At 37.6% G+C, this 26,868-nt stretch overlaps 1 protein-coding gene across 5 annotated transcripts in view; it reads right to left on the minus strand.

Moving 5' to 3' along the window:
* MSH3 (mutS homolog 3) overlaps positions 1–26,868 on the minus strand; it is a 186,484-nt gene that overhangs the window by 38,728 nt on the left and 120,888 nt on the right. For all 5 annotated transcript variants that reach the window (XR_005782947.1, XR_005782945.1, XM_040449648.1 and 2 more), the window contains exons 18-20: positions 25,267–25,374; positions 17,249–17,360; positions 328–485 (exon numbers count right to left, since the gene is read on the minus strand). Coding sequence is in view for 3 of the 5 variants with exons in the window: in XM_040449648.1 (XP_040305582.1) it covers positions 328–485; positions 17,249–17,360; positions 25,267–25,374 (378 nt within the window). In the remaining 2 variants the exon portion in view is untranslated. The remainder of the gene's footprint in view (positions 1–327; positions 486–17,248; positions 17,361–25,266; positions 25,375–26,868) is intronic.

Consider the following 26,868-nt stretch of genomic DNA (forward strand, 5'->3'; position numbering starts at 1 on the left):
GCCCATCCAGTCAAGTCTGTAAGCCTTCCACTCTGACTCAGGCAGAGCAGATCTGCTTTTGTCTGTTTAAATATTCATCTTTTATATAAGATTTTCTTTAAAGTAAGAACTGAGTAACCAAAAATAACTTGAAAACTAGTGGACAAAATGCTCTCCTTGGTCTCCTCTGGTATTAATATTCATGATGAAATGCTCTCTTTAAGCTCCTAAGCTCTAAATATTTTAAGAGCAAATCTATTCATCTAAATATGTACACAGAAAATTCATGTGACAATGTGGGCCTGACTTATTTTCAGACATACATTCAAATAGAACTAATGTTTTTACCTCGTGAAAATGCCATCCACAATTCCAATTGTTGCTTCCTCTGCAGGAACATAGGAGCCAATCTGAGCCATGATAGTAATCAATGCAACTTGTTTTATGTAGGAGCTCTTTCCACCCATGTTTGGTCCAGTAATTATCATTACTCTCTCTGAGTCCCCCTAGAAAATTAAAAAGCAATTTCACTTATTGTACCCAAAGGGCTTTTACATAACAGCTATAATTTATTCCATAAATGGGAATGCCTTAAGTAAAAGATGGCTTTATGATATTTAAATATGTTACCAATTAAGTATCACAAATGGAAAGAGGGCCTTTTTGTCTTAAACCTGAACCATGATATTGCAGAACAGTGAATTTTTAGCAATGTACATGACTGTTTCTGTGTACAAATAAGGAAAAAACAAGAAGCAACCTAAATGAGATAACTACTATGGCTTTCTCATTAAATATTCATTTACCTGCCTCTTAGTGTGTTTTTTATATTGCTTACATTTAAAACCAATCAATATGTCTATCTTAAAACTACCGGTATTTATAGGGCGCCTGGGTGGCTCAGTCGGTTAAGCGTCCGACTTCAGCTCAGGTCATGATTTCCCGGTTCTTGGGTTCAAGTCCCAGGTCGGGCTCTGTGCTGACAGCTTAAAGCCTGGAGCCTGTTTTAGATCCTGTGTCTCCCTCTCTCTCTCTCTGCTCCTTCCCTGCTCAAGCTCTGTCTCTCTCTGCGTCTCTCAAAAATAAACAAACATTAAAAAAAAAAAAAAAACCCTACAGGTATTATACAGCTAATTGCCCAAGGCCTTAATTTGGGTTGGTAGCACAGGAATTTTTTCAGGTATAGACAGATGACTACTAAAGAGATTTACAATACCAAATTCTAGATATCATTTTTATCAGCATTTTTCACTGGCATTTCACCAGAGGATGTAAAGGAGGCAGAAAAGCTCAAACACTTGCGCTAATTTAATTTCTAGAATTTGCTTCTATTAACCAATTATAGTACTTGCCATATATAGACTCATCCTAAGGGAAACTGTCCAACTGTAGCCCTTTGTAGACAGGAGTGAGCCCGAGACATCCATGTGCTGTGCTATGTGAACCCACCACTCTGGGCAATACCTGCCTGGTCAAGAGTGGCCACTCTGTATCTGACCAAGAGCCCAAGACATGGCCTCACATAAAAGGTCTTCTGAAACTAACCATATAATCTCTTGGGAGTTTAAACTGAGAACCATGGAGAGATTCAATCAGTTGGTATATGGAGTAGAGGTTGAAAAGAAACACAGAACAAGACCACAAAGCACTGGGGACCATAAGTATTAACTTATGAGGAAACAAAGTATGAAGAAAAATTATACAGAACAAGGGGTAAAGAGGGTAGTTAGCAATAAAAGGTAAGAAGCAGCAAAGGAGCCTAAAGGAGTTGAGAAACTTCATGCACATGCAAATAATGAGAGCCTCAAAGTAAAATATTATAAAGTCTTACTATTCAGGGGATAAGAAGAAAATCTGTTCCATCTCTAAAGCTGTCTTATACCCTAATTAACCAGACATTTCCAGTTTCGCTAAAGCCAAACTGTACTAGAGATCTTGTTCTTCCTGTGATTCCTTTCTCTCATGGTTACATGTGGTTTTATAATGAGTGTCATAAAGCTCCATTATTTGAAGGAACTTGAGTGAATCTGTGTTTCTTGGAACAGAAAGAGCCTAGCACAGTAAGAACAAGAAAAGAAACTCTGCATGAGTAGAATGATGAAAATAATGATTAAAATAAAATTATTTCTCTTACAGAGCCTTAAAAATAATCAACCTGTTATAAATAACCAAACATCTGGCATAACCAAATATTTAAAAAATTTAAATAAAATGAACTGATTGCTTTTTTAAAATTGGCAAAAATGACACAAGAAATACAATCTGAATAAGCTTGTATCTATTAAAGAAATTACATCTGTAATTAAAAGCCCTTCCATAAGAAAACTCCAAACCCAGATAATTTTCCCACTAATTCTTACAAACATATAAGAAACAGCACTAATCTTATACAAAAACTCTTCTACAAAACCAAAGTAACTCTTACCAAAACATTCCAAAAATTCAACAGAATTTGAATTTTAATTAATTCAAATGAATTAAACAAGATCTTTGGATATAAAATAAATATAAAACTTTATCTCTAGATTTCAGCAGTAAGTAATTGAAAATAAGAAATTTAAATTTTTTTTAAAGTTTATTTACTTGTGTGAGAGAGAAAGACAGACATAGTGTGAGTGGGGGAGGGGCAGAGAGAGGGAGACACAGAATCTGAAGCAGGCTCTAGTCTCTGAGCTGTCAGCACACAGCATGACGTGGGGCTCAAACTCACGAACGGTGAAATCATGACCTGAGCCGAAGACAGACGCTTAACCGACTGAGCCACCCAGGCACCCCGAAAATAAGAAATTTAATGATACAATTTACCAGAATATCAAAAGAAATCAAATACTTAGGAATAAATCTAACAAAATGACCAAGACCTCTACACAGCAAACTATAAATCATTTTTGAGAGAAATTTAGGAAGACCTAATTTTTTTAAAAAAAAAATTTTTTTTTTCAACGTTTATTTATTTTTGGGACAGAGAGAGACAGAGCATGAACGGGGGAGGGGCAGAGAGAGAGGGAGACACAGAATCGGAAACAGGCTCCAGGCTCTGAGCCATCAGCCCAGAGCCTGACGCGGGGCTCGAACTCACGGACCGCGAGATCGTGACCTGGCTGAAGTCGGACGCTTAACCGACTGCGCCACCCAGGCGCCCCAAGGAAGACCTAATTAAATGAAAGAATATACTATGTTCATGGACTGAAAGGCTCAATATTATAATGCTACAATAAATAAATAAATTAGTGTGATTCTGGCACAAAGACATACAGTGGAATATATCAAAGTCCAGAAACAGACTGATGCGTACACAGTTACTTGATTTGTGACAAAAGTAACATTGTAGCAAAGTACACAAAGGATGGTCTTTTCAATAACTGGGGTTTGGTCAAAAGGATGTCCATATAGAAAAATAAGAAATCCTGATTCCTAACTTCCATCATACATAAACAAAAATCAATGTCAGGTAGATTATAGCTATGACAGCCAAAAAAAATAATAAAATAAAATAAAATAAAAATAAAATAAAATAAAATAAAATAAAATAAAATAAAATAAAATAAAATAAAGTAAAATAAAATAAAATAAAATAAAATAACTGGACAATAATATACGACCTTGGGGTAGAGAAAGATTTCTTTAACAGGCATAAATCATAATTAACTATAAAGAAAGATTTAAAAATTGGAGTACATTAAAACTAAATACTATTAGGGGCGCCTGGGTGGCTCAGTCGGTTGAGCGTCCGACTTCGGCTCAGGTCACGATCTCGTGGTCCGTGAGTTCGAGCCCGAGCCCCGCGTCAGGCTCTGGGCTGATGGCTCAGAGCCTGGCGCCTGCTTCCGATTCTGTGTCTCCCTCTCTCTCTGCCCCTCCCCCGTTCATGCTCTGTCTCTCTCTGTCTCAAAAATAAATAAATGTTAAAAAAAAAAAATTAAAAAAAACAAAACTAAATACTATTAACCAAAAGATGCCATTAAGGAAATGAAAAGCTACAACATAGATTACATGTATAGATTACATATTGCCCAAAGACTCAAATCCAGTATACATAAAGAACTCCTACAAATTAGGGGTGCCTGGGCTCAGGTGTTTAAGTGTCCAACTCTTGGTTTTCATGATCTCACGATTCATGAGATTGAGCCCTGCTTCAGGCTCTGTGCAGACATCGCAGAGCCTGCTTGAGATTCCCTCCCTCCCTCTCTCCCTCTCTCTCTCACCACCCGCCCCCCACTGCCACATGCTCTCTCTCTCTCTCTCTCTCTCTCTCAGAATAAAGAAAATAAACTTCAAATCAGAAGAAAGACAACCCCAAGAAAAACTGTCAACAAAACTTTAAAAGAAAATGACAAAAAAAAATACAAATGAGTTGGTATAGGTCAGAAATAGGACTATAAATCAGCAAAAACAATGTATGCTATGTTCAACAAACAATGGTGGGACAACTGGGTACCCATGTGAAAAAAAATAGAGGTAGGCCAGAAACTCACATAGTGGCCCCAAATCAAATCTAGATGAGGGAATTAATTATGAAGAGCAAACCTTAAACGTTTAGATGAAAACATAGAAAAACAGCTTAATAGCATCAAGATAGAGAATGATTTACTGAAAGAAACAGGAAAAGCAACACAACAATATAAATCATAAAAGGAAAGACTATGATTAATTTTTTTAAAAAATTATATTAAGCCACCAAACACAAAATAAAAAGGCATAAAGAAGTAGTACTTCTACACAGTAATAACACCAAAACAGTGAAAAAATGGGCAAAGGACACAAACAGGATATTTACAGAAAAAGAAACACTCAAAGCCGAAAACTTTTCTTAATCAGGAAAAGGAAAACGAAATCAGCAGGATTTTTCAAGGGATCTACAAGCTATTCCTAACATTCAAATGAAGGAATAAAGAAATACTAACGGTGAAAATTTTTGAAGGAATATTTTTTAAAAGACAGCTTTCACATTCATCAGATCATCAAAAGGCTTAAAAGTCTATTTATGCAGAATGTTGGCAAGGATACGGAGAACAATTTGGAAATGCTTAAAGACTGTGTATACTGGTCTACATGACCCAGCAATTCCTCTCTTAGTAATCTACCCTAGAAAGACACACAAGTACTCAGAAAGGTATTTCTATGACTGTTCACTCTAGTATTGTTTGTATTCATAATAGACAAAAAATGGAAAGAATGTATCATCAGGAAAATGAGATGTATTCTATACAATTATTAAAACAATCATTTACAAAACAGTATACAACAGGATAGGTGCAATGTGCCATATTTATGTACATTTTAAAAACACACAAAATTATATACAGTTAAAATACAAATATGTACAAAATACAAACCTTGCACAAGGATAATAAATAACATCAGGATAATGGTTACCAATAAGAGGAGGTGAAGGGGGAGAAAAAGAAATAGCAATTATGTGTAGCCTTACCTATATCTGTAACATTTTATTTACTTTAAATAAATCTCAAGTTCATATTACGAAAGTTCATTCTCTATGATATTTGAGTGAAAGGTAAACAGGTGTCTATTATACTGTTTTCTACACTTTTTCATTTGTTTGAAATATTAGCTAAAAATTATTTAAATGAATTATCTTAAGATTTAATTATTCATTTCATGAATAATCATCATGAACCATCAAATAGCTCTTATAAACTGATTTATAGATTCAGGAAAAATTTATATAACTTCCAAATGACATTTTGTTATTTGGACCTCCAGCATAGTTACATAAAAATAGAATAGCAGGGGCGCCTGGTGGCGCAGTCAGTTAAGCGTCCGACTTCAGCCAGGTCACGATCTCGCGGTCCGTGAGTTCGAGCCCCGCGTCAGGCTCTGGGCTGATGGCTCGGAGCCTGGAGCCTGTTTCCGATTCTGTGTCTCCCTCTCTCTCTGCCCCTCCCCCGTTCATGCTCTGTCTCTCTCTGTCCCAAAAATAAATAAACGTTGAAAAAAAAAAATAGAATAGCAGAAGAGAAACATATAATAGAAAGTAAAAGACTGTAACACAAGGGAAATGACCCACAGATGGGTTACATGCACCATGATGAGGTCCCGAACCATGAAGGCATTGTTGGTGGAGCTGCCTGAAGTGCAATTACCAAACTCAACGAACAATGAAGGGGGCTGATGGATGTGCACAGGCAAAAAAAAAAAAAAAAAAAAAAAATTCTTTTAATAATTTAGGAAAGCTGTAAGAACAATAAAAATATATACCTTTTATCTTTTTAAAGACTAATTTTTAAGGTAATTTTTTAAAGTTTTTATTTCTTTATTTTGAGAAAGAAAGAGAGAGCGCGCTACTGTGGGAGGGGCAGAGGGAGAGAGAGAATCCCAAGCAGGCTCCACACTGTCAGCTCAGAGACCAAGGAAGGGCTCAAACTCACGAACCCATGACATCATGACCAGAGCCAAAGTCAGACGCTTAACCAACTAAGCCACCCAGGTAGTCCTACACACCTTTTATTTGTAGACACCATACTCCTTCCAAAGCCTTGAAAGAAAAGAACATTTACACTTAGTGCTTGATTCAGTTTTCTCATCCAATGAGAATAAAAAATTTGACAAGGTAGTGACATGTCAGTGCAACTGTGTAGCTCTCAGTTCCCTAGTGTCTAAAATGAGGGTGAATTTGGGGCGCCTGGGTGGCTTGGTCGGTTAAGCGTCCGACTTCGGCTCAGGTCATGATCTCACGGTCCGTGGGTTTGAGCCCCGCGTCGGGCTCTGTGCTGACAGCTCAGGGCCTGGACCCTGTTTCAGATTCCGTGTCTCCCTCTCTCTCTGCCCCTCCCCTGCTCATGCTCTGTCTCTCTCTGTCTCAAAAATAAATAAATGTTAAAAAAAAAAATTTTTAAATGCAGGTGAATTAAATGATCTCTCACCTTCAAGTTCTATGATTCTCTGAAAAATAGTAGGTCCAAATTCAGGCGTATGACATTGGAGATGTGGCTTTGTGTTCAACTGAAGAGGGGAAACTGTGGAATTCACTTGTCCAAAGTGCTTGGGGGAAATGGTACACAGGGACCGCAGTCAGACTTGTGGTCACTTTTTTTTTTTTTTTCGTGTTTATATATTTTTGAGATAGAGGCAGAATGCGAGTGGGGGAGGGGTAAAGGGAGGGGCAGAGAGAGAGGGAGACAGAAAATCAGAAGCTCCAGGTTCTGAGCTGCCTGCACAGAGCCCAATGCAGGGCTCAAACTCACAAACCGTGAGATCATGACCTGAGCTGAAGTCAGATGACTAACTGACTGAGCCACCCAGGCGCCCCAGGCTTGCGGTCACTTCTGTGGAAGTGAACTTTCCAGGCCTATCCAGGATTTGAAGATTTCAGGTGAGAACTAACTTGGAGGCTTTAAGGAATGAAATGCTTTCAACCCACTTAACTATTTTTAGGTGACAAAGTGGCTGCCTTCCCAATAAGCACTAATATTTATACCTCCAATGGGAGCTAAATTATACACTGGGCACACTCTAGTAAACACTAATGTAAAAAGACACTGTGGAGAATCAGGAGGGACTTTGAGATGCATAAATACTACCTGTCCCCTCTCTACTGCCACCATCCTGGTGGACCACTGCAGTAGATCCCGACTGGTCTTCTTGCTTCTCTGCCCACAGTCCGTTCTCCACATAACAGTCAGAGTGATGGTCTTAAAAATGAAAACGGGGCACCTGCGTGGCTCAGTCAGCTAAGCGTCCGACTTCGGCTCAGGTCAGGATCTCACCTGATCTCACAGCTCAGAGCCTGGAGCCTGCTTCGGATCTGTGTTTCCCTCTCTCTCTGCCCCTCCCCTGCTCACATTCTGTCTTTCTGTCTCTCAAAAATGAATAAAAAAATTAAAAAATGAAAACAGAATTGGTCTCCTGCTAAAAAGCCCTCACACAGCTCCCGAGTGTTCTAATAATAAAGCCTGGACTCCACACCACTGCCAAAAGGCCATGCCTCCCTCTCTGGCCCAGACTCCTCCCACCCTCCACACGTTCACTTACTACTAGCCAGGCTGGGTTTATGCTCTTCTTCCACCTGCTGGAAGGTGCCAAGCTGTCCAGGCCTTTCCATAGTTCCTTGCATCTGGGGTGCTCTTCCCTGATTAGATCCTTTTTGTCATTCAAGTCCAAACTCAAACATCAACTCCCAGGAGAGACCTTTTCTGACCACTCAATCTACTTAAACCCCTCTGCCCTGTCACACTCTATCATGACACCCATTTGATTTTCTTTATATCTTTTACCCTTCTCTGAAATTTCCTTAATTTTCTTGTTATTACCAGCATCACTGCTAGAAAGTTAGTTCCCATGAGAGAAACTAGGTTATCTTGCTCATCCCCAATGAATACAACATGGCCTGCTACAAAGAAGCCACTTAGTAAGTACTGGTCAAATATATGAAGTTACTGTGTGAAAGGCACTGCAACAGGGATATTCACCACCCTGACATATCAAAAAATCATGTGCATTCTCTCTGGAAACTAGTCAGGAATATGTGACTCCCTGTCCTCTACAGTTCCCAAGATAACCTAGTTAGTGAGGAAATGATCAAGAAATCTCACACCTGGAGCACCAGGGTGGCTCAATTGGTTGAGTGTCTGACTTTGGTTCAGGTTATGATCTTGTGCCTAGTGAGTTTGAGCCCCACATCAGGCTCGCGGCTGTCAGCCTCAGTAGGGAACCTGCTTCAGGTCCTCTGTCCCTCTTTTTGCCCTTCCCCTACCTTCTCCCCAAAATGAATAAATATTAAAAGAAGAAATCTCACACATGTATTTTATGCATCTACCTTTCAGCAAGGATCATATGTCCTTTGATGTCCACACATCAAAAGGTCCTAGATATGAAAAACACCTTAAATCTATCTGGAAAACCAGTCAGGATGAGGAAACATTGCAAGAGAATAGCTAGAAGCTGAAAATTGGCAAAAACTCTTTACCCTTTCCGGAACCTACTGAAGTTACCAAGAACACATCAAACTGGACAGCCTAGATGGTGCCCAGACCTATGCCAGGTACTGAGCGTGATGCTGCACACAGAGCAAGCTCTCAGAAAATCACAGATGGATGGCTGAATGAATAAATGACAGTAAACAAACACGGAAGTACTCCACCATGGGGACTATGTTTCTGGATGGCACCTACCGCCTCGATGAACCTTTGGGGAGACTAAAGTTCAATCTCTCAAGTTTTTACCTTGGTACTGGTGATGTCTGTCTGGATAGCATCAGTCAGTAGGAGCCTAGCAGTGGATATAAAGAATCAAACACTGAATCTAAATCAGTAAGTTTTGAGATAACTAGTCAACTTCCACACTGAATTCTGTCTTCTGTGGAAAGAGAAGCAAAGCGGAGATGAAAACATAAAAGATTTTAAGGTACCATAAGAACACTGCAGCTAACAAGTGCCACAGATAACTGTGCTGATGACCTGATGTGCACCATCTCATTTAGCTCTCACAACAAACAGCCTCACAGGGTAACGATAGTACTACTGTATTTCCATGTTACAGCAAGGAAACACAGGCCAGGAGACTCTAAGTACCTTGTCCAGTAACATGCAGCTACTAAGTAGCAGAAGTGGGATGTTAAGTAAAGATCATCTCTGGACAAATGTCTCATAGGGGATCCCTGCTCAATGACAGAGAGTCACAGTCACTGCTAAACAGGACAAGGGCTACTCTGGTGCAGGGCCAGCATCCGTGGGTCCATCACTGGGTACACTAAAATGATGGTCAGAACAGTCCTAAAGTCAGGAGATGTATAGCAAAAAAAGTTAAATAAATAAAACACCAAAAGTGTCACATGTTAATTTCCAAGACTTGGGCATTAGCTGCTTTTTACAAAAAAGCCTTCTTTCCTTGACAGGTACAGATATCGACATCTATCTTCAAGAAAGGCTCATGGTAGAACTATTTTTATAATAGTTGCAAACTGCTGAAAAAGTTTGGCAGTTTCAAAGTGTTTTATTCCTTGAAAATGTCAATCAATAACAGGTTACAGTAAGAGACTCCCTAGTGAAAGCCTCCTCCAGACAAACTCTTAGCCAAATCCTTGCACTTTTAACCCAAGGTGAACTACAAACAGAAAGGGGGATAATGAGGCTGGAGAGGAGTACAGACTATAAGCTGAGATGCTGAGGAAAGGGTCCAAATCCTTCTGATGCCTGGATGCTGCCCAATTTATATTCCACTAAGAGCTAGTTGTTACTCAACCTAATCCCCTCATTTTATAGATGAAGAGAACAGTGGTCTATCCAAGCTGATAGCAAAACAGCAGCAGAACAGGACTGGAATTTACATCTCCAATCACTGTTAGGCACTCTCCCACTACCTCTATGTACCAACAAGTGGTACGTGGTAAGAGTTTTAAAAACAAAACAAAGAAAATGCCTGGATAAAAGAGATTATTTCTTTTTTTTTTTTTCAATATATGAAGTTTATTGTCAAATTGGTTTCCATACAACACCCAGTGCTCATCCCAAAAGGTGCCCTCCTCAATACCCATCACCCACCCTCTCCTCCCTCCCACCTCCCATCAACCCTCAGTTTGTTCTCAGTTTTTTAAAAGAGATTATTTCTGACCAGAGTATTGATGAAAGCTCTGAGGAGGCAGTAGTATCTTTTGGGTCATAAAGGATGAGTACTTATTCAATCAATGGAGATGGTTATGGACAGGAAGAGAGAAGCCCAGGTCAGAACCCATTAAAAAGTCATCAGTTATCATATAAAATATCCTTCTTTATCTCAGTGGTTCAGAAGCAGGAAGAAATGGGTACCAGGGGTGAGAAGTAACAGAAAAAAATGTTCAAGTGCCATTAATGTTTCCTCTACTTTCTTTTTTTAACAGTATGATCCCATGATTATACAATACAAAAATCACATTTATAGCAAAATCTATGAGAATAATTCAGGCACAGAATTAAATTAAGCTTAGTGCTCAGACATATTTTTATGGTATGCATTACTGCTACTCTGCTTGGTAATTAGGTACAAAGAGTCAATAAATAGCTTATGAAATTAGTATAATCAGTCTTTTATATAGTCAAAGCAAGTATTTCTCTAGGGTACCTAGAAGTATTTATCTTGGGAGAAGGAAGGAAATGGGAAGTTGGTGATCTTGTTCCCCTCCAGTACGCCCTCATCTTTACTGTTTTCAAGCATCATTCATGCAACAAATGTGTGAGCACTTACTATGTGCCACACAGTGCTAGGGGCTGAGGTGCTTAAAGCCCCTTCTTGATTTCAGGAGAAGGGATTGTCACTGGGAATTCAGTGTCCACCCACCACCGCTGGACTGTGGACTTCCCTTGGGGCTACAGAGATCCACAGGGTTCAAGTATTTCCTGGGAACCTTCCTGCTTTGCACATTCAACTCATTTTCTTCCCTTCCACAAACTGAGAAACACTGAACCGCAATTTTCCCTTTCCCTCTCCCAATAAGGGGAATTTATATTACTTACATTAAAAACAAACCAAAAAAACCAACAACCAACTAAAACTCCAACTTCAGTTGCTGTCAAAAATCCATCTATTAGAAAGTCATTTGGTTTAATAAACAAACAGTGCTGAGACTGCACGGGATTGCAGGGGCATTTCCCAAGCAGAATTATCTTGGCACATTATGTCTTGGTCTGCCTCATGGGTCACAGGTATGCTAAGAAGCTGACCTCCTAATCCTCAAGGTGGCAGTTGGGGCTGGGGTTGCCAGAGCCTTGGGCCAACCTCCTTTGGCTCTGAGCAACATTTTCCTTTTCCTTTCATTCCAGTTTATCACCATACCCTTATCATTTTCAAGACAGTGAAAAAGTGAAGAAGATTAAAAAGCATTGGCTTGCCTGACAATACTTTGTGTTCTGGGAAATAGTTCAAGACTACTCAACTTGGGTAACCTCTGGCAAGTCAACTTCCCCTGTCTGGGCTTTGGTTTCCTCCTAAGTAAGAAGAGGTGGTTACACGAAATGATCCCTAACATCCCTTCTAGTTCTACAGTATAATTATTCAGGAAACTGTGATATTCCCATACAACATCCTAAAAAATAACATTTTGTGGGAAAAAAGGGCAAAAATTTAGAGTGAGATTTGGAGACTGCTCAAGGCTCATAGCTAATCCTTGTTTATTTAACAAATATGATTAGATGCCCGCTAAATGCCAGAGAACTGTGACTGACAGCAGCATTACAACTAACCAGAGAAGCCTATTCCCTTCTCATGAAGCTTACAGTACACTAGGAACCACATACAAAAGCACTTATAATTAACTGGGTAAGTACTAAAATGGGGAGAAATAAGAGTGTAACGGTTGAGATACCCAACCCAGCAGTGGTTAGGAGAGGCTCAGTGCAGAAAATGACATCCAAGACAAGACTTCAAGAACAGCAGGAGCTGGAGGGCGGGATGGGGTGGGTTGTGGGTGTGTGTGAGGCAGCAGTGGATGGTGTTGGGGAAAGATGACATTCTAGGCAGAGGGAATGCCATCTGCCAAGTCCCAGAGGCATGGTAACTTGGGAACTACATGGCTGGAATTTTAAGCATGATTTTAAGTGCGAGAGCGACAGGACAGGTTAGGAAAAGCCCTGCAGCTGCAGAATGGAGAAATGAACTGGAGATGGGCAAGACGGACATGGGGAAATCTAGTGCTGCTAAGTCCACAAACACTCAAATTATGCAGTGAATCGGGAAGGGAAACAAAAAGAGGATTTAAAAGAGTATTCCTTTCAATCCTGCTTGGAGAAGTCAAACCAAGGTTTCCTAGAAGATGTGGCAGAGCTAGGTGTCACAGGATAGGAAGAAATACACAGTAGCATCTGGTTACCACTGGAGCAAGTGTGACTAAACTAGAACTCTGAATTCTGAAAGTAAGGTAGGGGAAATATGTTTAAAAGATTCTTAGAAAGTCCTCACTTAAACCTGCTTTTAGTGAAACTACTCCTTCAGTGTTAGCGCCTGAGAGGGCTTTTTTTTCATCAGCCTTCTTTACATTGTTACATAATTTCCCTGAGAGATCCAGAATCTAAACTCCTGTACATACATCATGATCATCCTAAAATCCCTAACTCCAGCTCAGACCTCTCTCCTGGTCTTCATTTCACCTTCACATTAGGATCTTCACCCAATGTTACCCAAACACCTCAGAGTCACAGTTCCTCTCTATTTAATTCTTTGTTATATTTTTGTATTCTATAACAGCTAATATACAGCAGGTCAAGAAAATAAATGTTAGTCTGTTGAATGACCACTGGGATATCGTTTACTTTGAAATGCCTGTTCAAGTTTGGGGCCAATGTTCCTACCAGGTAGTCTGTTAGTTCCCTCATGGTTTGTGTTAAATACTCTATTAGTGTTAATGTAATTGAGTATGTCTCCCACCACATTAGGGAGGTAGTCTGTCTCTTTCTTCTTCATAAGCCTGATATCATGCACAATACTGACACAAAGTGCATCAAAATCGCTAAGAACAAAATATTCACAAAATAATGCTAATAAAAATTCATAAATAAATGCAAAATTGTGAAATGTGAAAAAAAGAGTATTCTTCAAACTGGCAGAGGAGAAGTAGGCAGAAAGTTGGCTTGTTCAGAAGAACTATAATAAGTTCACATAAGACAGAATCCAGAAAAGTATATTATAATCACATGTACAAAAGACCATTTCTTAAAATTACATGATTATCAAAAGTAACAATGTCATTTGACTTTCAGGAAATTATTTTCAGGCTATATTTTATAATTAACACCTATAAATTATTTTAAATTGAGTTTTACATAGTAAGTTCTTTTTCAACACTATCCCTATATATAAATTTATACCCTGCAAAATAGAATGCACTTCACCATAGCAACAGTTCTATATCAACTCCTACTCAAGTTAGAAAAAGCATATGTAAAAGAAATGAATATTCTGGAATATTCTAAAGTGCCTACTGGAAAAAAATCTCTCCATTTATTTTGTAAAAATTTAAATATAAAATTTTAATGTTTCCTTAAAACATTTTTGTAATTAGGTAAAAGGCTACTTTAGTTTCTCAAATCTTGCTTTATTAAACAGTATAATACATTTTTTATTCATTAAAAAATTTTTTTTTACCGTTTATTCAGTTTTTGAAAGAGAGAGACAGAGCGTGAGTGGGGTACAGACAGACAGAGAGGGAGACACAGAATCTGAAGCAGGCTCCAGGCTCTGAGCTGTCAACACAGAGCCTGATGCAGGGCTTGAACTCACAAACCATGAGATCATGACCTAAACTGAAGTCAGATGCTTAACCGACTGAGCCACCCAGGCACCCCAGTAAAATACTTTTAAAATAATGTGAAAGAGAAAAAAAAAAAGAATGAAAAAGGGAAAAAAACAAAAAAAATCAATGTTGAAGATAACATACTTGGGATTGCGTTTGAGTTGGCTGGCGTGCTGGGGGATGGGGACAGTAACAGGAAGTAATGTTTAAGTGATTTGTAAGTAAAATATAAACCAAGGTATTAAATGTTACAACTATATTACTTTCTCAAGAAAAGCTATACCCCCACTGGCATTATGGGAACTGAAAAAGAAATTCTTACGTTCATTCTTCTTTTAAAAGTCAATAAAGCATCAGTACGTATTAACTTGGCTTGATAAATTAAGCAATTTACAAATTCCCTAATGAGAACGAACAAGTTTACAGACTTTGTGGACCAGATTATACACTACCAACAAGTCTGTGTGTTATATCGAAATGTAATATTAAACTTAATGTAATTCAAAGCATTTCCTTTCACTTACCACACTTGGGGCCAGCCAAATTCACCATGTGCATATCTCTGTCACCTTTGCTCACAGCCCAAGAGGGAATACTCTGTTATATTCCCAACTCCCTTGCTGTTCTGGACTTCCTTTCTCTGACCTAATTTCTAACTGCTCTGCTACATTCCAATTTTCCCACTGAACTGTGAAAAATTCCCAAGCCCTTCTGTGGTTCTAACCTTCTTGTTTAATACCTCCTTCAAAAAGGCTTAAACTGAAACCTGGCTGTTGTTCACTTCGTTTGGAGGCTGCGCTTTCGGCCATATCCTGCCACACACATCTCAGAGTTCAGAGGTTCTCCCTTATGTGTTCTAATGTGTTTCTTTAGAACTTTACCACCTCTGCTTGTCCTCACTGCAGGCATCTACAAACTTCCCTGTCACCAGTCCCCACCCCTTGGAATCTTTGGCACCTGGAACACCTTTGGCTTTCCCTACAAATGCTGCTGTTCTCTTAGATGATTTCAACATTCATGTGGATGACTTTTTCCCAAACTCTGTTCCTTGATCTCATCTCCAAAGACCTCCACTTCTGCTACCCACCTTCCACGGCCAAACCTAGGGCTTGCCATCTCCCAGAAGAGCACTATCTCTGAAATCTTAAAGTCAGGCATTTCATTCCTTGATACAACCTCTCTCACTGAACTCTTCCCTACAGTAATTCACTGATCTCATCACCAGATTATTTCACTCTATGCTGACCAAGACTCTCACTTTGAACAAATTGTAGTCAGGCTCCTCCTGGGCCCTCTTCCACTAGGCTTCAACCATGGCCTCTAAAAATTGCACACTTTCAGCACAAATGATTTTGTTTACTCACCCCACTAAGACACCAGAATAAACACTAGCAGTTTCTTGCAGCTGAACGCCACGTTCTTAGGATGACCCCAACCCTCTTAAAGTTCCTACCTGAAAAGGTACAAGACTGCCAGGAGAATTTACTGCTTCTTCCAGCCAAAAGGTGATGACCAGCAGAGAGGCCCCTGTAGCTCCTCTGAGAGCAATTCCTTCAGAAAGCTTAGTTAGAAATCCATTCTCTGCCCCTTTGAGATGTAAATCTTCTACCACCTGGAAATGTCTTCTCAAGGTGAGTCATCTCTTTGAAATGCAAACATTGAAGAAGACAACTCTCCCTTTCTTTCCACTCCCCGTATGAGGGTAGAAGCTCCAACTGCCAGTTAATAAACCCAGATAGGTTTCACATTAACCAATCCCCTTCCCTGCTTGTTCCAATTTCTACTCCCTTTAATCTGCAGGCCACCCCCTCCACTACCCACCCCATTCCTCTTTCCTAGTCCCTCACTCTCCCTTTAAAACACGCAGTCATCTCTGTACAAACTGAAGTTGAGTTCAGTCCACACTATCCTCTTTTCCCTACTACAATCACAGTAATGTGATTCTACCCTTACCACTTTAATTAGTGTATGGCTTTATCTTTGACAGTGTACTCTATGTAACACACACACACACACACACACACACACACACACACACAAAGGCAAGGCACACATGCACACCCTCCCTCCCATAAGTTTGCTTTTTTTCCCCAGTTTTTATCACTCTCTTGCTAGCATTCTAAATCCTTTAGGAATAAATTCAAATTCCTTAATATGGCATGCAAGCAAACTGGCCTCTTCCTTATTTCTGAACCCTTCTTTCTTCATACTCACTTTTCCAGGTTACTCAACATCTTTCACTTCCCTGAATTCACCCTGTTCTGCCTCACTCTTGGCCTCTCCCATGTTGGTTCCTTGACCTGGTATACTCCTCTCTACTTCTCTGGCCTATGCTGACTCCCTCTTCAGTTAATATCTCATCCCCGGGAAACCTTGCTCAATGTTCCCCCTATAATAAGTTAGGCTGATCTGCTACATGCTCCTGGGACCACCTGGTTTCCTAGATCATCTATTATAACAGCAGGACAACCTTCTGGCTTGGTCACAAGCTCCCTTAGAGCAGTGTGTATCTCTGTCTGGCTTACTACTCTCTGTCCTAACACTTGCTTTGCTACTGAAGCTAAATAGGAATGCAGTAAGTATGTATTAAACGAAGAAATCTTTAGGATCATTAATGGCAAAAGTTCTCATCACCGAAATGAGCTGAAACATCTCTAATTCTTTCACAGAACATTTTAAAATGGTGAAACATACATAGGTCAAAGCATACAATGATAAACACTAATAGGAATTTGCAAAACCATGGTATGATTCCACTCTATTAGCATATTTAGGCATTCATAAATGAAAAATATTTTTAGGAGTTACCTAGGATAACAACTTAAGATTAACCATTTAGTTGCTACATCTCTCCACTTAAGGATAATCCTTCATTGAAAATGTCACCAATTCCATATGTGGTGATGAATATAAAAGTAGAGCCCAAGATTACCACACTTAACGCTGAAAACCAGTTAAAACCTGTGTAAATCAGAAAAATACTTATTTTGTATTTAAAAGTTTGGATCTGTGTTATCATCTTTTACTCATTTGGCATCACATGGTACTTACTGATAAATTTGTACTGTTGGGAACATATTGATCCTGTTCTCCCAGCAACACGTCAATCACAGGGTGCCGGCCATTTTTAATCATGATCTTCCTTTCTTCTTGTAGAGTTGGTCTGCAAAAAGAAGCATGTTTCAACTTACTAGGCATGAAAACTGCCTTTTAAAAAAATCTCTAAGTTCTCGTTTACAAAACAGACTTTAAGAACACATCCAGAATAAGGCTTTGAGTATTAAAGTTAAAATTTAACTATAAGAATTAGAAGGACAATTATTGTAACAGTGTTTGAAGGACAAACTTCAGCAGAGTCCTACAGTAGCTCTAATGCTGAAGTCTACTTTACAAGATCTTTTTAAATTTTTATTTTCTTATTATCTAAGACCAATATTTTCATTACTAAAAGTTACAGTTCAGATTAGTGTTATTTAAATCATTTTTAGCAATAAGCATAATAAAGGCTATCCCTGAAATTAGTCCAGATTTAATTATTACATTAATAGAAATTATATTATGTGCTGGACTTGGGAGACCTAAACTTTTTATATTCTGTTCAACTGAAACATCTTTCTAGGGTCATTGGTATCTTTCACTTTTTTTTGATATAAAACTTAATTTTTTGCCTTGCTGGTCTTGTTTTTTAAGCTTTTAGACTTTGTTTTTATCTATAGCTTTATCTATGTATCATATCTCCCATGAGCACTGCCCTACTCTCATTCTCCTTCCCAGAGATTACCACTGAGATCAGTGTGGTATCTATCCTTCCCAACTTTCTTCTCTGCATTTAGGTTTTTATACACTCATTGCATTTGTTTGCGATTTCTTAAAAAAAAAAAAAAAGCAGAATAAATCAGGATCATACTGTAATGTGTATTTCTACAACTACATTTCCCCCCTTAACACTCAATATACACTAAAAACATTGGCTTCACTATTCACCAATGGACTCTTCTAATTTTTTTTAATACTTTCATTTTACAAATGAAAGTACATTTCAAAATGTACAGTCATTACAAATACAGTCATTTTACAAATAATTTGCAGAAGGGGGAATTTTAGTAAGAACTTAAACAGAGCAAATCTCATATTTTTATTCCACATTTTCCTGCTCATAAAGGCATATATACTTGGAACGGACAATACACTCTCAATGTAATTAATTGCTCACCAACCATCATGCATGTACCCAGGACAACAGACATTCATAAATACTAATTTTTGATTTCAATACGTTTCTAAAATGTTCTGGCTTATCATTATTTTTGGTTCTTCCCCAACTTGCATGGACGAAAATGTAATACTTGAATTTTTTTAAATCTTTTAAAGCTTATAGTTTTGTTGAGGAGAGGCCAGGCATCTTCTTCGCTCCACAACTGTAACAAATTTTCAGTTTTATATTTATAAATATGAAATCAGAATAGTCAATCAAGTCAATATTTTTATTTCACATCGTCTATTTTCTTTCAGTCTTCTACCTTAAGCACCTGTCCACCTACAAACAGTATCAAGTAAACTTCAGGGCACAAATTTCATAAAAGACAAAGAAACTACTACATGTCCTTTTGGCAAAACAGGATGGATCAGGTTCTTGTCACCAAATATTGCATGATGTGTGCTGCCTATGGAATAACTGACTGGAAAAGAACACATTTCACTTTGCCCTTAGAAAAATATATTCGCATAATGATTCTTGAGTTTGGGAAAATTCATCCAGGATACTGTCATCTGAACACTCATAATCTGAGACTGGGTTTATACAAGAAATTTCATTATCATCATTAGTATCTAGAGCACTATCTTTCTCTTCACATTCATCTTTTGATTAATAATTGTGAAATGTCTTCTGTCACTTTTTTTTGCTATTATGGGTGAAAAATAAAAAATTGCGAGTTCTCAGCTATGTTCAAAGAAAGTTAGAAGCCGACTATAATGGTGTTATCTCCATTCTTTTTGTAACTTCCTGAAGGATGATGCAGCACTTCAGGCAACACAATTAGAACCCTGAAGGATGGTGTGATGGTGAGTTCTATCTCACCTTTGCATTACCATTCTCTAGTTTTCTTAGACTTTTTAGTAGAAATAATCAATAAACAATAATTAAGTAATTCCTGGGATGATGAAATAGCAAGATATTCCAGATATAGAAAAAATAAAATCATTAAAGATCCCAAAATACATCTCATATTTATAAAAGGGTCCAATGGACCCATAGTGTAAATGCAAGACAGAATGAGTTTTATTCTTCTTTTTAAAAAAACATGAATTTTCTCTTTGTTCTTTGAAAGACATTTAAGAAACTCAAAAGCTGAAATTAGGTCCAGTGGACACTGATGGTATGGTATATTGAAGATTTAGGATAATTTCCTGTCATATCTTTAACATTCTTTGGAAGCTGCCGCATAAATGAGTTAGCTGTTCTCTGTTGTTAAATATTTTAGACTGTGTTTAGATTTTCCAACAATAGTCCAATGAACAACCATGTATATATACACACTATACACACACACACACACACACACACACACACTCACATACTCATTACATATAGACAAGTGTTTGTCTAAGTTAGAGTAAATTCCTGAAGTATGCTTTCTAAGTCATAGGGTTTGCTTATTTTTTATTTTAACATACAGAAACATCTATATCAGATGCCTGCGTGGCTCAGTTAAGTGCGCAACTCTTGATTTCAGCTGAGGTCATGATCTCATAGTTCATGAGATTGAGGCCCACATCGGGCTCTATGCTGATAGCACAGTGCCTGCTTGGGATTCTCTCTTTCCCTCTCTTTCTTCCCTTCTCCCGCTTGCTTATTCACACACACATGTGTGCACTTACTCTCTTTCAAATAAATAAACACTTAAAAAAAAAAAGAAATATCTGTATCAGTTTATCTTCCTACCAGCAGGATATGAAAGTTGACTTGTTTTTTCACAACTTCACCTAAAGGAGGTATTACCAAATTTTCTAATTTCTGACAATGTGCTGGGTGAACAGTGTCCTCGTATTGTATTAACTTATACTCATTGATTATTAAGTTCTATGACTCAGAACTTTACCATAAAACACATTTCTGAACTTACTCATAATACTAAGAAATAGTACTTTCCTAAATACTTAAATCCTTTTCCTTAAATATATCTGGCTAACAAAACCCCAAGTATATACCCTCACATTTCTCAAAGAAAGTAACTACAGTATCTTCTGAGTAAAAATTTAAAATTATCCTTTGGAAAGAGACATTTAAAATGACAGGAAAAGGACATTTTTTGGATTTCAAAGTACAATTCTAAAGACAGGATTTTTACCTAGGTGCATTATAAATTTACTACTAAAAAAAATGAAAGCATCTGTAAGTAATATCAGTTTTAAAATAAAATCTAGGTGTTCTGCCAAGTGAAATCAATAGATCATTATTCATGACACTGAAAGGATTTCTGAGGAAGGTCTTCACTTTAGCATAAAATTTTGAATGATTTGTTCTGCTCGAAAATCTGTGAAAATAAGTGACTGACTCTGTCACTATCAAAATTATATAAAGACAAAACACTTCCTGGTAGAATGAGAAGCAAATGATAATTGGGAGAAATGAGACGATACACTACATTAAGATAGAGCAAGAAGGATATGAAAAACATGTTGATGACATGGCATTTAAGAAGAACTAAGGAAATCTGGATGCTGCCTGGAAAGAATGAAACACTGAACTTGAACAAATTTATTTTATATTTTTGAAACAGCATCTTTCTCCTTTAAATGCCTCAGGGAAACAATACAATTAGTAAAACAATATAATATCCAAAATACAAATTGGATAGAAAGACAGAATAAGAACTTGTGCCTGAAGGTTAGGCTATAGTGAATAAAATGTCCTAAGAGTATTTAGAAAAAAAAAAAAAAGATCCTGATAATAAAGTCAATAATCAATCTGAACTAACATCAATAGCTCAAGGCACTAATATCTTTGAGCAAGCTGGAAATCTAAGGGGGAAAAAGTATAAACTTCAGATACTTAAATACTAGCTTAAAATGCATTTTAGATGAAAGTTTCCTATTTGGTGGCTATTTACACTCAATTTTATTTCTGCTAAAAAAAGAGAAGTTGATTTTATTTCCTAAAGTTTATGGTATGATTTTTCATTTAAAAATATTCAGGTGGATTTTTCTTTTAAGAAAAATTAAAAAAAAATTTTTTTACATGTTTATTTACTTTTGAGAGAGAGAGAGCGTGAGCGAGCGGTGGGGAGGGGCAGAGAGAGAGGCAGACACAGAATCTGAAGCAGGCTCCAGGCTCCATGCTGTCAGCACAGAGCCTGAGGTGGGGCTCAAACTCACAAGCTGTGAGATCATGACCTGAACCAAGGTCAGATGCTAAACCGATTGAGCCATCCAGGCACCCCAGTGAATTTTTCTTAATACAAAATATATAGTATCCAATTTGGAAAGTATTTTAGCATATGAAATATTTCCTGAACTCATTTTCCTGATAGAATATGTCGTTTGGAACAATCATACTGAGGACAAAAAGAAAAATTAGATAAAGTATAGAAAATAGTTACTTGATGGTACCTGATAACCAACAAGACATCAAGGAATTATCAAGCCAAGACCTGGGGCAGGACAGAGTCCCAGGGAGTGTGTTGATTCCTGAGGAAACAGCTGAGGGTAAAGACGAGGGATAGCCTGGCTCTGGACTGAGACACCAATAGGCTGCACACCAGGCATAAGAAATACATTTGAAGCAATAATGGCAGCTTTTGAACCTTTGAGTCATCTCAAGCCCAGATAAGATGACAGATTATTTAGATTAAGTGATGCCAGAGTATTTTCAGCATCTTGAGATGTCTAGTAGAAGCAAATGTGACTCCTTCAGAGGAAATATAACATCAAGTTATTTCTATAATGATTCTACAAATATAATGCCTATAACATAATCAAAACAACCAGGCATCAAAAAGATATAAGAACAAAAATGAACAAAAACAAGGCAAGAGAAACAAGGCAACAAGGACCCATAAGGACTCCAGATATTTGAATTATCAGACACAGACTTTAAGATAACGATGCTTATCATGTTCAAAGAGACAGATAAGATAGAGAACCAAAAATGATTTTTAAAAAATAAATTGAATGGGTATGAAACATACTAACATACCCCATATTTTTATTAAAGACAAATAATTTTTAAAATACTTAATCCTTCTGATTTTTAAAATAAGCATCTTTGAAAAATATTATCTGCTATTTACTAAGTACTTATCATCTGTCTGGTCCTGCTTAAAAAGTTAATATAGATTTACCTCAGTTAATCTGCACATCTCTTGAGAGGTAGGTATTATGGCAGTGCAGAACCTGAGGATCAGAGAGGTTAAGTAACTTGCTTAAGGTCAGCTGTTAAATAACCAAGCAAGTATTCAAAACCATGTCTGTCTGATCCAAAGTCTACACTATGAAAGATATGCTTTAAAAGAGTTCAAATTTTACTTATGCAAATCAAGTAGCTCTCTTGATATATGGACTAGAAGATGCCAAAAAAAGGAGAAGTCCCTAAATGAAAAATCTAGGACCAAACCTGTCTAGTGTATATACTTAAAATGTTTGTTAAATCTCTGATGAGTTTACAAATTAATCAGAGTTTTATAGTGATGTCATAAAGGATGTATTTTCACTCCTCAGAGATTTTGCCAAACCTACATCTCCATAAAGAATTCCTGGGGCGCCCGAGTGGCTCAGTCAGTTAAGCGTCTGACTCTTGGTTTCAGCTCAGGTCACGATCTCACAGTTTGTACGGTCGAGCCCCGCGTCAGGCTCTGTGCTGACAGTACAGAGCCTGCTTGAGATTCTTTCTTCCCCACTCTCTCAGCCCTTCCCCACTATGTGCATGCACACTCTCTCTCAAAATAAATGAACATAACAAAAAAATGAAAGAAAAAAAACTTACATACGATGTGTAATATATATATGTTTAAGTTTACAAATAGATATATAAACACATACAGATACAAATATTTAAATTTGGTATAATATAAACCACATACCATAGACATGGTTCTTCTGGTCTTACTAGCTGCAGCATCAGCAGTAACAAATGGCAAAAGGCCACTTGAAGAAGTATAAGAAGAGGTAAGCCAGGCACAAGTATTTTTCAGTGGGAAGAGCTTTGCAGGAAGACACAGTAAGGGCATAGGTTATAGCCGATCCTCTACTTAATTCACCAAAAGAATCCTTTAGGAAAAGTTAGCTTCACAAACCTTGTACAGCAAGAAAGAAGTCCTACTAAGATCACAGTACATAAGGAAGAAATCAAGTCAATGGAGAGTAGATTCTTATTCTCCCAGAACTAGATTCAACTACAGTAAATTTACAGATCTCATTTTTATGGATGATAAATGGGATAAAATTTTTGAAGCCCTCTGAAGTGAGAAGAAATTGGGCAATAGTGAAAATGCAAAGAACCTATTTTAAACAAAACTATTGTGCCCAACACTGTTGGTCTCCACACATAAACAGATGGCAAAACAAAATGAAATGAAATAGCAAAGTACGTTTTTAATCTAAAACTGGCATAGCCAATTCCTGCAATTCTCCTCCCCTAAATAAATAAATAAATAAATACTTTACAACAACCAATTTTTTAACATCCACTATGGGTATTATGCTAGGTATAAAGAACATTGAAAAATGTTCAAGAAAAAAAGCTATTTGGCTCAAACTAAAGAGAAACCAAGATATGAAAGATGTATGAACAGCAAAACATATCTACTCAAACACAATGAATTCTGTATGTCACAAGCACTGACAGGCAGTAAGACATCTATGTTTTCTTTTTATTCCTCACCATAGCCAGTGAGGTAAATATTCCCTTAAATTTCCTTAAGTATATGAAAAAATAGGCTTTGTGCTACAAACTGAATGTTTGTGTCCTCCCCAAAATTCATATGAAAACTAATGTGATGGTATTAGGAGGTGAGGCCTTTGGAAGGCGATTGGTTCATAAGAGCCCTCATGAGTGGGCTATGCTTTTATGAAATAAATAGCCCAGAGAGCCCCCAATATGGCAATGGTCTCCAGACCCAGAGAGCCACCAGCACAAAATTCTAGCCTGGAGGAGCCACAGGAGGGAGCCAGGCACAGAGCACCAGCAGACATGGGAATATCACAAAGAAACACTTCAGGGGTGGGTCCCAGGCATAGGGCCACCAAAGGGGCAACATGACCTGGAGCTCTGGGGGCCCAATCTTTGCCCAGCAAAACTACAAGAACAGAAATGCTGCCCCAGTGGGTCTGGAAGGTAGGATCCTCACCCAGTGGGCCTGGAGGGCACAGGACTGGGCCAAAGATTTGGCTCAAGCTTAAGGTTTTAAATTTAAGGAAAAACAATTTGAGAGCAATAGAGAACACTTCCTCAAAATGGATCATACAATGAGTCCCAGCCATATCTGATTTAGATGGTATTTATAATCATGAAGTGAAACATATTACAAAGTGTTTAAGTCAAAGCTAACAAATGAAAGGATTATGCTTTTTAAAAAATGTCACCAGAGCGCCTGGGTGGCTCAGTTGGTTAAGCAGCTGACTTCGGCTCAGGTCATGATCTCGCAGATTCGTGGGTTCGAGTCCCATGTCGGGCTCTGTGCAGACAGCCTGGAGCCTGAAGCCTGCTTTGGATTCTGTGTCCTCCTCTCTATCTGCCCCTCCCCCACTCACACTCTGCCTCTTTCTCTCAAAAATGAATAAACATTAAAAAAAATTTTTTTTAAACGTCACCCACATAAACTTAAAAACTGAAATATATAACAATCACTTCTGGAGTCACATCTGCTTTCACTGTACTAAATGACAGAGCAAGCAAGAAAGGAATGTGTTAATTTCAAATCAAGCTATATGTGTTGACATTCAGGTTTACAAAGGGTGCAAAATATTTGCATGTTTTAATATTTTATAATAAAAACGCTAAAATTAGTGGAATAATGCCATCTAATCTAAAGCACTGAAAGGGGGTGGGGGAGTGTTAAAAAATACATTACCTGCAGTAATTTCCTTGCTTAGCGACCTTGGCCAGGGAGAAAATGCAGTCAACAGTTGCTAGGTGATGTACTGCTTTACACAAGGAGTGATAATGTTCACTAAAATCCCTACAGAAGCAACAATAAAAAGGTGAGGACACGGATTTCTTAGAGCTATAAAAGCTGTACAATAAGTAATCACTTTATTAGTTAAGATGAGCATAAACAAAATAACCAGGGATACCTAAGAAACATGGAAATTACACTGAAATACTTTTCAGTTTGATATAATAATTTGATTACTGAGGCTTCTTTTGTTTCATTTGGATAGAACTACATGTATTTAAAATAACTTCTATAAAAAGATGTGTACTATTAACACCATATTACACATTTCATTTGACCATGACAAGTCAACTTAGATATAATTAACACAAATGTGATCATTTTCATTCAACTTAAATAACATGAACTACCCAGATGGGTCAGCCTCCCTTTGTGCTTCTCCTTGATAGCATCATACAAACTAGGATTAACAGTTTCAATATCTTTTTCTCACGCTGAATTGGAAGCTTCTTGATGGTAGAGTCCACGTTTGTCTGATATGCTTATCATTATCAAGCCCTAACATACCGCCCCTAACTTTGGTATACAGTAGCCATTATAATAAATTTTGTTAAAGGCAAGCAAGAAAAGTACTTTTTTTTCAGTGATCTTCAGTTATATTATTAAAAATGCATATATAAATTAAATTTTAGATTTATTTTTAAAAAGATAACAATCATGGTCTCAAATCTTTGGCTAACTAAATAGCTGGTGATTAAAAGCTTAGAAAACTTATTGAAAGATGTATTTAAAAATATATAGGAATGTATGCAAGTGTTTTCTTTTTTTTTTTTTTTTACTTAAATTATTCCATTATATCATATCACAGGTATACTTTATGACCTTTCAAAGAAGATTCCCCCCAAAATGAGAGTATTATGCTGAATGCTTCCCTTAAAAAAGATTTCTCTGTTGTACAATGTGTTTCAGAAACTTTGAGGTTTAATCTGTTTACTTCTTAAATCCGAAAGTTTTAGAGTACTTCCTAGCTTGAAAAGGATATCCCGATTAAGCTACTAAGTAATCAGTTATTCCTATATTATCACTATATTGAGTTTTTAGAATCTGTAATATGATTTTTCCAGTAATATTATATAAAGGTATTGTATATACATGACTTTTCCAAATAGAGGCAACATTTTAAGTATCCAGTTTTACTTTTGTGTTAACTTTATGAACTGAAAAGTATATTTACAGTATATTTTATACCTCTTTGTCTGAACATAGTATAACAAATATAATTTACCTATTTCTCACTGAATTAATGTTCATTAAAACAAGCAAGAATTCCACTAACAGTATTAAGAAATCCCAAGCAAAAAGGAGATTGGACCCTGGAATCAGATAGATAATGTTCTGTTGTCACCTTAAAAATGACTCAGTTTGGAGGGTCCTGGGTGGCTCAGTTGGTTAAGCATCTGACTTCTGGTTTCAGGTCAGGTCATCATGTCACGGTCATGAGTTTGAGTCCCACATCAGGCTCTGTGCTGGCAGTGCAGAGCCTCCTTGGGATTCTCT

The sequence above is a fragment of the Herpailurus yagouaroundi genome, unplaced genomic scaffold (assembly GCF_014898765.1).
Source record: "Herpailurus yagouaroundi ecotype Mexico unplaced genomic scaffold, PumYag 29, whole genome shotgun sequence".
NCBI classification, from domain to species: Eukaryota; Metazoa; Chordata; class Mammalia; order Carnivora; family Felidae; genus Herpailurus; species Herpailurus yagouaroundi.